General features: G+C 50.0%; 2 protein-coding genes across 2 annotated transcripts in view; both read left to right on the forward strand.

Annotated features, from left to right (window-relative positions):
• BBA_07377 (uncharacterized protein) overlaps positions 1-525 on the forward strand; it is a gene marked incomplete at both ends in the record, with an annotated part of 889 nt that extends 364 nt beyond the window's left edge. Inside the window, one exon of the mRNA XM_008602474.1 lies at positions 107-525. Within this exon, the coding sequence (XP_008600696.1) occupies positions 107-525 (419 nt within the window). The remainder of the gene's footprint in view (positions 1-106) is intronic.
• A 5,035-nt stretch (positions 526-5,560) lies between these two features.
• BBA_07378 (putative histidine kinase HHK3p) lies at positions 5,561-8,615 on the forward strand (the record flags this gene model as incomplete). Its single annotated transcript, XM_008602475.1, has 2 exons — positions 5,561-6,052; positions 6,108-8,615. The coding sequence occupies 2 exons, from the start codon at positions 5,561-5,563 to the stop codon at positions 8,613-8,615; spliced, it is 3,000 nt and encodes a 999-aa protein (XP_008600697.1).
• Between the last annotated feature and the right edge of the window lie 4,400 nt (positions 8,616-13,015).

Raw genomic sequence — 13,015 nt, forward strand, 5'->3', positions numbered from 1 at the left:
GGTTCTAGCTCTGGAAACGGTTCTGGCAGTGGCTCTGGAAACGGCTCTGGAAACGGCTCTGGCGACGGCTCTGGCTCTGGCAGTGGCTCTGGAAACGGTTCTGGAGACGGCTCTGGTGATGGCTCGGGTAATGGCACAGGCTCAGGTTCTGGAACTGGCTCGGACAATGGTTCTGGAACGGGTTCTGGCTCTGGCTCTGGCTCAGGCAATGGCTCTGGAACTGGTTCTGGAGACGGCTCAAGCAATGGTTCTGGGTCAGGCAGTGGTTCCGGCAACGGCTCTGGCAACGGCTCTGGCAACGGCTCTGGCAACGGCTCTGGCAACGGCTCTGGCTCGTTGTCAGGCTCAGGATCTGGAGGATATTCTCCGTCTGCCTCTGGTTCTGGCTCGGGCAGTGGCGTCCCTACCGTCACTGGTTCGGGCGGCGTCCCCGTCGTCACTGGCAGCGCAGCACGCCATCAAACAACAAGCCTCTACTGCGTGCCACTGGCGCTGACCGTCGCCACTCTATTCTTCTCCTTGTAATACCTCTTTCTTCTTGTGTTTAGATTTTTTCTTTTTCTTGTTAGCTTAATTACTTAATTTTATTTTTCAGTGCCACGTTTTTTTTTTCCTTTGTCCTGTATAGTCTTGGTTCAAACTTTGTTTCGGTGTCGTTGTTTTTTGTGGCTTATATTGTCTCGGGCGAGCTTGGCTGTAAATGGAAGTGATTGCGCGGTGAGAACGGTGAGCCAGTCAAAAAGCTAAGGTAGAGGCTACGCTAGTGCCTATAGGTATAGATGAAGTTGGTGCTAGGAGCACTATAAAAAGCCTCGCAAGCAAGCCACTGCACGATTCTCAGTGGGTAAAAAATTCCTCGTCGCTGTCACTCCCATATCCGGCTACGGGGGCTGCCCCGGCCCGCAAGCCAGTGGTATTAATAGTGTTGGCAGCTAGTTAGCTGTGAGAAGAGGAGCCTCAGCTAATGAGCCTCGACCACCAAGAATACCTCGGTCAACGTAACTAGTACTCGGGGCCGGCACGTTCTGAATAAGCTGGAGAAAAATTGGAGCCAGTTCGTCCTTGACTAACCGAGCAAGCTAGTTGATGGGATGCCTGGAGGAAAGGATTTTTCATTGGGATAGTTATAGCCAAGTGCCAAATGCGTTCATCATTCATTCATCCTTGATCCCACTCATACCCCATTCTTTCGCCCTACTTGCATGTCATTGTTGGCATTGCATGTCCGTTGTTGGCATTGCATGTCATCGTCGCCCTGGCATGTCATCGTCGGCATTGCTTGTCATCATCGGCCGGGCATGCCGTTTATGCCGACCTGACGGGGCTTGCCTTGTGATATGCAGGAACAAGGACACTAGTCTATCTACTAACTACCGTAGGCTAGTAGTTTTTAGTATCGACAACACGCGAAACCAGCACGCTAGAACCATGCGACTCCAAACTTTAACCCGAACCCAACTAAGCTCCGCAAGATTTTGTTTCTTGTGGAGCCGTATTTTCCGGTCGATCAGGGTCGAGAGTGACTGACAAAGATAATTCGTTGCTCGGCTTTTTCAGCTTCCGTGGTACGACCGATGACTCCGCCGAGTCCCCAGATACTCCCCAGTCAATCCTGTCCGGAGCAAACAATAGTTGTGTGATAAATATGGCCAGACGCATTGCAAATTCCATAAAAAGTAGGGCAAAATTATTATAGCTGAATTAAATCACCGGTGACGATTTCATGGTTCGCATTGCCACTGTGAACAGCTTCCTTGTCTAGATCCTAGATCTCGCAACATCCGTCCGCCAAGGACCGGACTCGACCCGGAGCCTGTCCGACTCTCGTCTCGTACTTTTGACCAATGCAATCCATCGATTGCAATTTTTTTTTTTGCCCCTCTAGCACTACAGAAAACAACTAGTTATTACAGAAAACAGCTGACAACATTGCGGGCGCCTCCGCTCCAGGGTACAACACTAGCAAAGTCAAAAACAAATGTCGGCCCGCCACGCTCCGCATTTCACATCCAAACGCCATCGCACCATCGTGACAGCTGATAGCGCCCAAATAGTCACGACCTTGTCCTGATGCGGCCAAACACATTGCTCCTTTATCCCAGAACGCAGGTCTTGCTTTTTTTTTATTTTTTTCGCGCAAAGGGTCCGTCCGCAGTGGCCAAGTTGTTTTTGGACCACTTTCTGTGCTCTCGACCTCGTTCTTTTGTTACTATCACGATCCAAACCAAAACGAAGCGAAAGGGCCGAAAAAAAAGCCACATCCGGATAGGTCAGGTTCCGGTATACCGAGCCGCATCATATGACGGTCAATTTCCGGACTCAGGCTGATATCAAGAAGAGCAGCCCAGCTGCATTTGCTCTGGAATTTCAGCCTCATTCAGCCCACTCCGCACCTGTCTACTTTGGATGAATCAAGAAAGAGAGGAAAATGCCCCCTGTGCAACAATACAAAGTCGATGCTCTTGATTGCAATGGCGATACTGCATAGATGCGCTCTAAAGGCAAGTTGTAAAGCTCCAACGGGCGCCTGACTATTCAGCCAAGAATTTCATGTCAAATGTACAGAGAAAGTGGTCAGTCGAAGCTATATCCCATGTCATTACTTCCGGATAAGAGAAAGACGCATCTACATTACGCCCAAGATCTACTTGCGGTCTTCTATCCTATTTAATTTCTCACAATTTTCACTCCCACCTACTTCTAGACCTATTCTCATTCTATTGCCATGATTGTCATTGCAAAATGTGGCTTCAGGCCACTCATCTACGTCGAGGGATACGCGGACAATCAGTCGCTGGCCATGATTCTTACGGCTCGTCAACCAAATAAACCATCCAACTCACTGCACGGCGCTGCGTCACGGAAGAGATGCGCAGAACTCTGCCAGAATGCTAGTGGTAGTTGATTGACGCCACAATATATTGATAAAGTCCCCGATTTCTCCTAAATGCGTCAAAAGCTGCCCAAAACAAGGTTTGCTATCAGAGTGAGTCAGGTGAACCGAGACACCGCCGCTTGCACTCACATGCACACGTCGCCAAGAGAGCCCTCCATCGCGCATGCTTCCCGTTTTGCAGCAGCTGGAGGTTGAGCACGTTGGGAAGCGTCGTTATATCAAGGGCGTTGGGATATCTTAATGCTTCGTCTGTGATAGCGACACAATGCTAGAATTTGACGATAGAAAGCTAGGACCGGGCGATAACAACGGTGCCTCAGTTCCTGTTTTCGCTAGATGGAGATGGTGAAAGATGTATGGCACCAACAACAGTCCTCTAGTGCACTCGCTAATGATTCTTCCTGAGTTCACAGCGTTTTCTCGCAAGTACCGTTAGATCTATCAGTTAAAATGAAGAGATTCATGGACTAGTACTTGCCTAATGAGGCAACAGGCATCGAGTATATAAACGCTTGCAAGAGGGCCAACCTTTGCGGTGTTTCGCCACGGCCAAATATAGAAAACCACTTTGCCTCTTGAAATCTTTCTACAAATCACGTCTATTTTAATGTTTTCGCATTTCAACAATCGCCGGACGATCTTTACCGCTCGCATATTGTGTCAAGTCCAGCTAGAAATAGAGCTTGCATTGGTAATCCGCTAGTTTCTTTATTTAAATTCTGTTCGAGCAAATAAGTGACTTAATACCCTATAGAAAATAGATGGAACTCTGATGATAGCGTGAATGATCTTGTTATATTGGTGTCTAACACCGAATTTAGCAAGGCAGAGTGCCCCAGTGGTTAGGGATACTTGACATCAGATGGTTTAGGCCGCGCAGGTTCAAGTCCTGTCTCCGTCGTACAGGCGGAGTGTCCGAGTGGTTAAGGAGTCTGACTCGAACGTTTCCTGCTCTGTTCTTTTTGCCGGGCGCCTTCTTGCCTCTGATAGGATATTACCTAGCGTAGAATAAATCAACAACACCACCACTACCTTGAGGTGTCGCGAGTGTCGCGAGTGCCAAAGAAAGTAGCGCATAGTACGAGCTGCGAAAAGTAGCATAGGATCAGCCAGTAAGACGCAAACAGTATATTCCACTCCTGGTACTACCCTACGGTAATAATACCCTATATGTGCTTTGTTATAACATCGCCACTTATACTGCCCCACGCACCGGAATTCACGAACCAAGAAAATCAAGTAATATAACTCGAGACATTAATGAAGTAGCTTTCCAGGCTCTATATACTAGACAATGTCTGGGTCAGATACTGCAGCAAAAACTGCGGTCGCTACTATATTCGAGAAACAACCCATCTCACCAGAGATGGCCGCCTTTTGCAGTTCGCTTATTATCGGTTGCACACCGTGCAACTATTGTGAACTTGAAGGCGTGGGTTTTCACGTTAGTAGGCCAGAATGTGATCAAATCTCGGCCGATCTTTAAAAATACGATAAAGAGGAGTTTGCGTTTCCAGGACGTTTGCGGAGAAATGGAACCATTCAAGAGTACAGGACTAATACCGATCGCGATCGCGGGCCCAGTCGCGATATCTATACTCAGCGGTTACCTACTCAATCAGCGTCATAGCTAATATCACAGACGATATTATAAGGAGGATCTCGTAACTAGGAACTTGAATACTTCCTCTTTATATAAAGATCGTTTAGATAGACTAAATCACTTATCTTAACTATCCTAATATAAGTCTCCATTATTATTAAGTTACTTACTATTACTTACCTAGTTATTATACCTTGAAAAACGGAGGCACACACTACTTATAGGATCAACGACTATATTTTCTAGGTCCTAAATAACCGCGATTTAAAAAGGAAAGAAATAAAATAGGATGGAAAAGAAAAAAAAACATACAGCAGCCGGTGTTCGCTGGTCGTCACCGACCCAACTACTAATCTGCCGGTCAGTAGCTTGATTTCCGCGGAGCAGACGGGACGCGATATTTTCTACTGCCTGTGGCCGTATGTACCATGCATGCACTTATGTCTGTACATATATTGAAGCCGAAACATGCCGGCAAAGACGCATCTGAAATCACATCGAGAAGCTCCAACGTCAATGCAACCTTCCATCACCCTGATGACTGTATTTTCTTGATTCTGCTAGATCTAGGCCCACGCCATTGTTTTGCAGTTGTCCGAAATGGCCGGTTCGACTGAGATCTTTTTTTTTGCTCAAGGCTGCTCATGCTGGTCACGCGTCACAGAAAGATGCTGCAGGTTGAACCAATTGTGGCATTACTGCCACCTCGCGTTACGCCAAGCAACAAAGTTGTAATTGCATCCTGCAACAGTTTCTGGCACATGTCCTTGAATAATAAAACGATTGATAAGTCGGAGCAAAATTTCTGGTCAGGTGATGATTCCACGATCTCGATGGTTACTGGTGAGCTAACTCCAAATGGCAAGCCTGGAATTGAAATATCGAATGGGGGCCGGAGCTTTTTCATTGGGATGACACTCGGCCGCCCCGCAACCGTTTTCTTCATCATCATCACTATTTTTTCCTGATGCACAGTTCGCCTTCGTGTTCAAAAATATTGTGCCTTTCTCTGCCACTCGGTCACATAGAGCGGTTCGCATCTTCAGTACAGCTGTGCTCGAATGCACTTCTTTCCCAAGGCAGACGCTGGTCTTCTAACGTCATCGCCAGACGCCCAAAGCCCCCCCGTTCGGCCCACCACCGTCGGACCTGTGTATGATGCCGACAATCTCGGAAGGCCAGCTGAGCCATGGGCTCCGGAGCTGGAGTCTCGTCGCTATCCGCCAAAGTTAGCTCCTTATGCGCCTTCATCGATACCGAAAGAAACGGTTGCGCTCAGTTGCCGGTATTTACGAGCTCATTTGGCCAAGAATGAGCGACTCAGGTTATCCATGCTCTGGTACTATGGGCGCGATCTCGAGAGCGAACCCGAGTTTCTTGCAGGCCTGCAGGAAAAGGCATGCCTTGCCCAAGAATCATCGGGATGGGAGTTTGCCGTGATTGGGTTGCTCGATGTCAACGTCTACATTCGCTTAGCAACGGTCGGGCTCAAGCTTGGCATTCTACCCCGCGGGGAAACAATCTGTGCGCACACGGTCACACAGCCGCCTGGCGTATGTATTTCGTCGTCCAGTATCTAATTCGCATCAGCTAATGTTGTACTTGCAGAGTGTTTTTCTCATTCCAAATCTCCAGGAGGATTGGAGATTTCAAGACTGTCCGTACGTCGAGCAAGGCGGGTTGAGAGCGTATGCTGGCGTTCCTCTTCGGATGCAACACGAATCCGGCGAATGCATCGGACTAGGCACAATTTGCGTCGCTTCGGCGACAAGTCAACCGCCTCTGTCTCAGCAGCAGCAGCAGACCCTTACTCGGCTTGCAGATTGGGTAGTATCCGACATTGTCCAGTGCACGCGAGCGCGGCGACAACGAGAGCGCCGTCGACTGGCCGAACTCATTGACAGCGTTGGGACTAGCCATGACGACAGAGAACCTCATGAGTCCGTGTTGAATATTCTCCGACTTGCCTACCCGAGCGAGGTAATCCGCATACAGCCATCAGACGCCGATCGCTGCGACGTCAACGCGCCAGAAACCATTCTGCCGCCAGGTCTCAAGAATGGTCTATGGGAGGACACTGCCTACATTGACGACTTTATCGCGACATCAAATCATAATGCAACCCCGACAGACAGAATAGTGCGTCTCTTGTCTTCGCGGTGCGACAGCCAACTTGGTCATTCGTTGCTAGTTGTTGGGACCAAAGACTTTCGACGGATATTCGATGACGTTGATGCTTGGTTTATACAAACTTGTGCAAGTCTGATAACCCAGATATGGCAAAAACGCCTCTTGACAGAAGCGATAAAGGCCAAAGAAAAGTTTCTTCGAGGCATGTCTCATCAGCTTCGAACTCCACTCCACGGAATCCTCGGGGCTGCCGAGCTTTTGGCTGAGGATTTAAAGGCACTTTCCTTGTCTGAGGCCTCCTCACCCAAAGCAGTGTCGGCGGGCGTCGCGGGCGTCGCGAGATCACCTGAGATTGCAGCAAAGACGTCGTTGTATCTTGATACTATCTCTGGCGCAGGTCGAGAACTAATGTCGACCGTCAACAGCATGATCACCTTGAACAGGTGGGCCGACATTGCCCACGCCGAGCGGAGATACGCCACCTATGATGTTGGTGACTTGGAGGAGGAACTCTTGAAGCAGGTGTCGGAAGCATCGCTCAGCCAATCGGGGTTGACTGCTTCAGTATTTTGCCACTGCGAGATGCCAAGCGGCGCAAAGCTCCGGACGGATATGAACCTTTTGCGAGATAGTCTTTGGCCCCTTGTCCACAATGCTATTCAAAATACACCCAAAGGCATTGTTGCTGTCAGATTCTCCATGAGACCAGGCACAGAAACATTCATGGTTGACGTGGAAGATACAGGCTGTGGCATTCTTCCACATGACCAGGAACGCATCTTCCAGCTCTATGAAAAGGTCAATGAGCATTCGACAGGCTCTGGTCTAGGCTTGACCATCTCAACAAAGTTCGCAGCGCTGCTTCATGGCTCAGTCGAGCTCGTCTCGTCACAGGTCAACCTTGGTTCGCATTTTCGCGCCACTTTCGACGACATGGTTCAAACGGACTCGATCAAATTGCCGCTCACAGCAACGCCATCATTCCAGAATTTGCTCCCGAAATATTATCATTTCGAGACGGACTTGTCCTCCCACCGCCTGTCCTCAAACTTTGCCCATTTCTTAACGCACAACGGCTTCACCCGTTCGGACGAGCCCACGGGGGGCTGTTTGGGGATATTTGAGCACAGTCGTGACCCAGAGCAACTTCAAATCAAGACTGCATCGATGCTCCCAGACCAGATCGCCGTCTGTCTGGTGCCAAAGTCAGTCGATACCGAGTCTCTTGATATGTTGCCCAGAGTGTTATATGCAAGCGCACCATTCTCCACGTCGAAGCTCTACAGTGTTCTTCGGGAGGCTGATGAAATGGCCGCAGTATTGCATGACTTGTCAAGTGGTAAAGAGCAAGCATATTTCGATCGATCTCGTTCGTCTACAAATACCGACGAAGGCTACAACTCTATGGATGCCTGCTCACCTCAACCTCTAAACGAAGAATCGAGTGGGGTTGCCGAGTTTGGCGACAAGTCGAGCTCAAACTCTTACTCTTCGCCTGTGCACGAGTCCGGCGACGGGGCCTTGGTCGGCTTGCCCATGTCTTTGCCGACCAAATCCGCTACGCCCATGGTGCTTGTGGTGGATGACAACCTAGTCAACCTGCGCATCTTGCAAATGTACTGCAAGAAGCGAGGGCTGCCATTTCTCAGCGCTGCAAATGGCACGCAGGCAGTCGAGGTCTTTTCAAAGCACCAAGCGTCATCTGCTGCGGGCGGCGGCGCGGGTATTGAGCTGGTCCTCATGGACCTGCAGATGCCAGTCTGCGATGGCCTCGAAGCGACGCAGCAGATTCGCGCATTGGAGAAGAAGAATTTCTGGGCCGCTAGTGTTGTCTTTATGGTTACGGGCCAGGACAGTCAATCGGACCGAGAAGCGGCGAGTGCTGTCGGTGCTGACGACTACATGGTCAAGCCGATTAGCATGGTACGACTCGACACTGAACTGAAGAGATATTTCCCTTTGTTCACTGGTCAACCTGTCAAGTGACGCATGCCACAACAGGAATGTGATTTGAAACAGAGGCCACATTCATTCCAGGGACCCGCTCCGTATTACAAGCGCTGCATTCGTTTCTCGAGAACAAGGCAACAGTAAAGGGCTACTCTGCGACTCAAGCCAGCAATGCTGATGGCACACCTGGCGGCGCCATCAGGCAGCCGAGCGGAGACGGCATTCTTTTGCTTATGTGCTAGCTCAATGAAACGGGCTCCAGCTCGTTGGTATTTGACCGTCTCGCTGTCTCATCAAGCGTCACATACGCAAACCAGCGACACGGCAGAACACACACGCTAGAAAAACTACCCAGGCCAGCCAAGAATTGTACAAGACTTTGGAGTACAGTCTGAGACTTGCGGTAGAGGAGCAGAAGGGGGTGCCCGGGTACACCTGAACACGACAAGAGAGCCATCACGCGGCCAATCATTTACCCTGGAGTACAATACACGAAGCTCTATGATTGGAAAATTGCAAGTTGACAAAAATTTTGAAGAGAAAGAGGTAGCACAGGACTCTCGGCCAGTAAGTGGCATCTGCAGGCCTAATAAGTGCTTGCGAGTAACGGAAAAGCAACAACAATGTATACGAAAAAAATATGATGTTGCAGTGTTTTTTTTTTTTTTGCCCTCCCATCCATAGCGTTTTTTCTTTTCTTTTAGACTTGATAGTCTTGGGTAATTACATCATATGCATTTTCTTGGTGTGACTGACTACCCGAAAAACTGCCTAATTCGTAAAGGAGGCGTGACAGACGTTTGCTGATTGGATTGACAATCTTTAGCAGACGGGCGGCAATTCCCGTTGACACCATGCCCAAGGCAGTAAAGTACTGGCCACGTTGGTACAAAGTAATGTGGTGGTCTTGTGCATCGACTCCATGTTGTGTCTGGTTTCTCTCCGTCTCTCTGCCTCTCTCTGCTTCTTTGGACAGTTGTTAGTGATATGGGTTTGTGACATTTAATTTTGACTACTATAATGTCTCTATTAAGCAATTTCCTTGTACATGGACGATAACACACGCACCGAAATCATTTTCTACCACATGACTTTGTTGCTTTTGTACTTTCCTTGTGCCCCCTCCCCCCCCCTCTCTTCCTCTCCCTTTTTTTTTCTCGGGCACTTTTGTTTTTTTTTTTCGACCACGGGCAGAGTAAATTAGCTTTTTTCGACTTTACTTGCAGTCCTTTTTCGTTTCGAGAAAGGAAAGGGGGAGCTGACGTGAAAACACAAACATGTTTTGGGCCAGCCATATGCAGGCGCTGCGTCTAGTTACCCTAGATGGTAACGAGCCGGATGGATGCGCTGCATGGATCGGCATTTCGCCTGAGCCGAAGCGACTGCAGCCTGTCATGATGGGCTGAGCAGGCTGGAATTACAGAGTAGGCAGGCAGGCAGGTAGGCAAGCAGAAGTAGGCAGAGGGTGCTGCACTGACTGCACTGACTGCATGGACGCGTACCTTGAGCATGGTTACACAAGAATGGTCACGCAGTACCTAATGAGTACGCAGACAGGTTATGCAGATATGGTTACACAGGTATGTTTACGCAGGTATGGTTGCGCAGGTCAGAGTACGTAGACTTGAAACACAGGTATGAATACGCGGGTAGGAATGCGCAGCAGATATGAGCCATGTTTGTCTACAGAGTGAGTACCTGTGCTGAAATCACTCTGTGGTGTCATTTCTTTTCTACGTGATTTTCCTTTCGTGGTCATTTATGTGGTGTGAATTCTTCTCTACGAGATTTTGTCTTTCGTGGTTATCTCTGTGGTGTGTTGCTTGTCCACAAAACTTGTCTTTGTTGATCACTCTCTTTTGGAATAATTTTGTGCGCTGACGATGCCTGACAACGACGCCAATGACCTGTCACCGAGCTCCTTCAGGAGCCATGCAGTCCTTCAGCTTCCCTTGGCACAGCAGATCCATTCCATTTTCATTTTTGATCTTGATACTTTTTTCTTACATCTTTGTCCTTTGCGTCTGAGAGCGGCTGGACCGAGAGCCAAGAAAACCCTTTGCATGGGCACCATCCAATAGCAAAAAAGGCCCGTTCGTTTGCCCAAAAGTAACGGCAGATGCCCCTTTCGTCTCGCACAAATTGTGTAGGGGAGCTTACATAGCTCAACGATGCTCACCCGCATCACGGCAAGCCACAATTGTTCCTTTGACAGCCATATTCCGCAGCGTCATTGTGGTCTCAGAAATTGACAGTAACGGTCGCACATCGGTCGTCCCGAGGGCCGGTGCTTGAGCGCAATGGTGGAACGATTTTGAGCTCGGGAGGGCTGGCAGGCAGGAAGTCGCATCGCAGAACTGCGCAAAGGCAACAGACGAGGGCCACGATGGCGACGACTACGACAACGACGCGGACAGGCTGCTGCCCCTACCTTCGGCACGGTATCTGTACACTGGTCCGCGCTGCGCCGGGCCGAAAAGCCACCAATAGGCCGGCAGCGCTCCCGGAGAAAGTCGGCGCACCGAAACCCCTGTATAAGCGGAATCAGGCGTGAGCATTAATGAGTGATCCGCCGCTGCAACATTAGCTGTAGGTACGCGCAAACGGCTTGACTGCTAAGGCGAGCGTATCGTGGTATGAGACGAAGGAGGGGCGCGCTGCCATCCACCTATACTGCATGGGGAGCCGGTTTGACCTGTTCATCCCGCCGGCGGGCCTATCGAGACAAAGTTGCACCAAGCGTGCAACGCGGTTCGGAGTGGGCGTGCTGGGGCTGGGCGGTGCTCATGGCCGCGCCGGGCCCATGTCGGCGGCCGAGGGCCTTTGCGGTCCCCCATCTCCCCCAGCGGGTTGCGCTGCGCGAGGATGGAGATGGCGCTCTCTCGACAAAATGAGTTTGCCTCCGGAAAGAAGAAGGGGAGAAGGGGCGCTCGGCAGGCAGCATGTTTGTTTGGCCTCGACGATAGCTGCGCGCGGGTACCGACGGCCGGGGTTTGGCGACGAACAGGCTGCCCTGTTACGTGCAGGATGCGATGATGGGGGCATCTAAACAGGTGATACGGGACGTTGTGCGCCAGACTAATCCGTTGAAAGGTGGAGGGAGGGTGGCTTTACTGCGTGTCTTGGAGGCAAGGGAGAGGCGCTGAAGAAGTGATGATTGGGTTTTGTATGCATGGCTGTGCACTTCTTACAAGAATCCCTGATTGCTTGGCTCTTCTTTTTCCGAGAGCGTCGGGGTGCCGTTTGCCTGTCTCCAGGCTCCCTTGCTGCATCTGATCTGTACCTAGGGACATGCAGCCACTCCTTGTGGCTGGCTGCCTTGTTTGCCAGATGCTGCGCGGCAGCCCAGCCTCGGCGCAGTCGTGAATCAAACCGTTGTATTTGAACTGCATGCCAGACAAGGGCCAACTCTCTGCATCTCGAATCAACGGGTGCACCCCCCCTCCCCCGTCAGCGTGGCTGGTGTTTGAGCCGCAGGCCCACGCTGACTGACTCTATCCGTTAACTTGGCGAACCGAGATCCTGCAAGTCTGTTGGAAAGACTGTTGGCTTGCAATGTATATTCGTTTAAAACGACCTTTTATCGTTCGAAATGTATATTGTTGGCCAGCTCCTGTGCTTTTGTGTCAGCTCGCAACTTGTGAATCCTGCAGCAACATTATCAGCCCAGGTTGTTCTTTTTTTTTTCCTTTGCAGCCCTGGCGCAGGGCTGCATGCTGCTGTGAAAAACGTCGTCAGCTTTTTCTTCCCCACTGCTAATGCCGGCAATTGAAGATCCAGCCAACGGCAAGACGATGATGTCTCGGTGTGGGCGGCGGCGACGGCGTTCAGCCTCACGGACAAGGAGAAACACGGCCGTACGAAATAATAAGGCGTGCTTGTACTCGGATGGCGACGATTCAGGTCTAGCGCTTATTCCCGTCTGGTTGAGACAATGTGCATTTTCATAGTCTACGTTTGAAAAAAAGAGGGGAAGAAAGAAGAAGGGGAAATTGGCAGCTTCGTTCCGAAAGGTGTGGCATGTAGGTTGGTTGTATGAGCCTCGCAGCTTCCTCGCTAGTCGGTCAGTCGGTCAGTCAAGTCAGTCAGTCAGTCCTTGATTAGTAATTCCCCGACTCTTGTTGGACCATGAACAGCGACCATGAAGATTGTGACGAACAGAATGACAAGTTGACCTGAGCACAAACAGGTCAGATGTCATATTGTTGCACAACAGCCTCTTTTTTTTCTTCTTTTTTTTTGAGTCTTTTCTTTTGATTTTTTTCATATGCCGATAAAGTCCAAGTCAGCCTCTCCCGGCCAATCTGCCTCAATTGTAGTCGCCAACAACCAATCAAAAATCAGCAAAGCAGTCTTTGTGGCTTTTTTTTTGTTTGCCAAGCATCGTGGATACAGAGGGACCCTTTCTTTGGCGGGCTTGGGGGTGCTTCGGTTTT

The sequence above is a fragment of the Beauveria bassiana genome, assembly GCF_000280675.1.
Source record: "Beauveria bassiana ARSEF 2860 unplaced genomic scaffold BBA_S00024, whole genome shotgun sequence".
Taxonomy (NCBI): Eukaryota; Fungi; Ascomycota; class Sordariomycetes; order Hypocreales; family Cordycipitaceae; genus Beauveria; species Beauveria bassiana.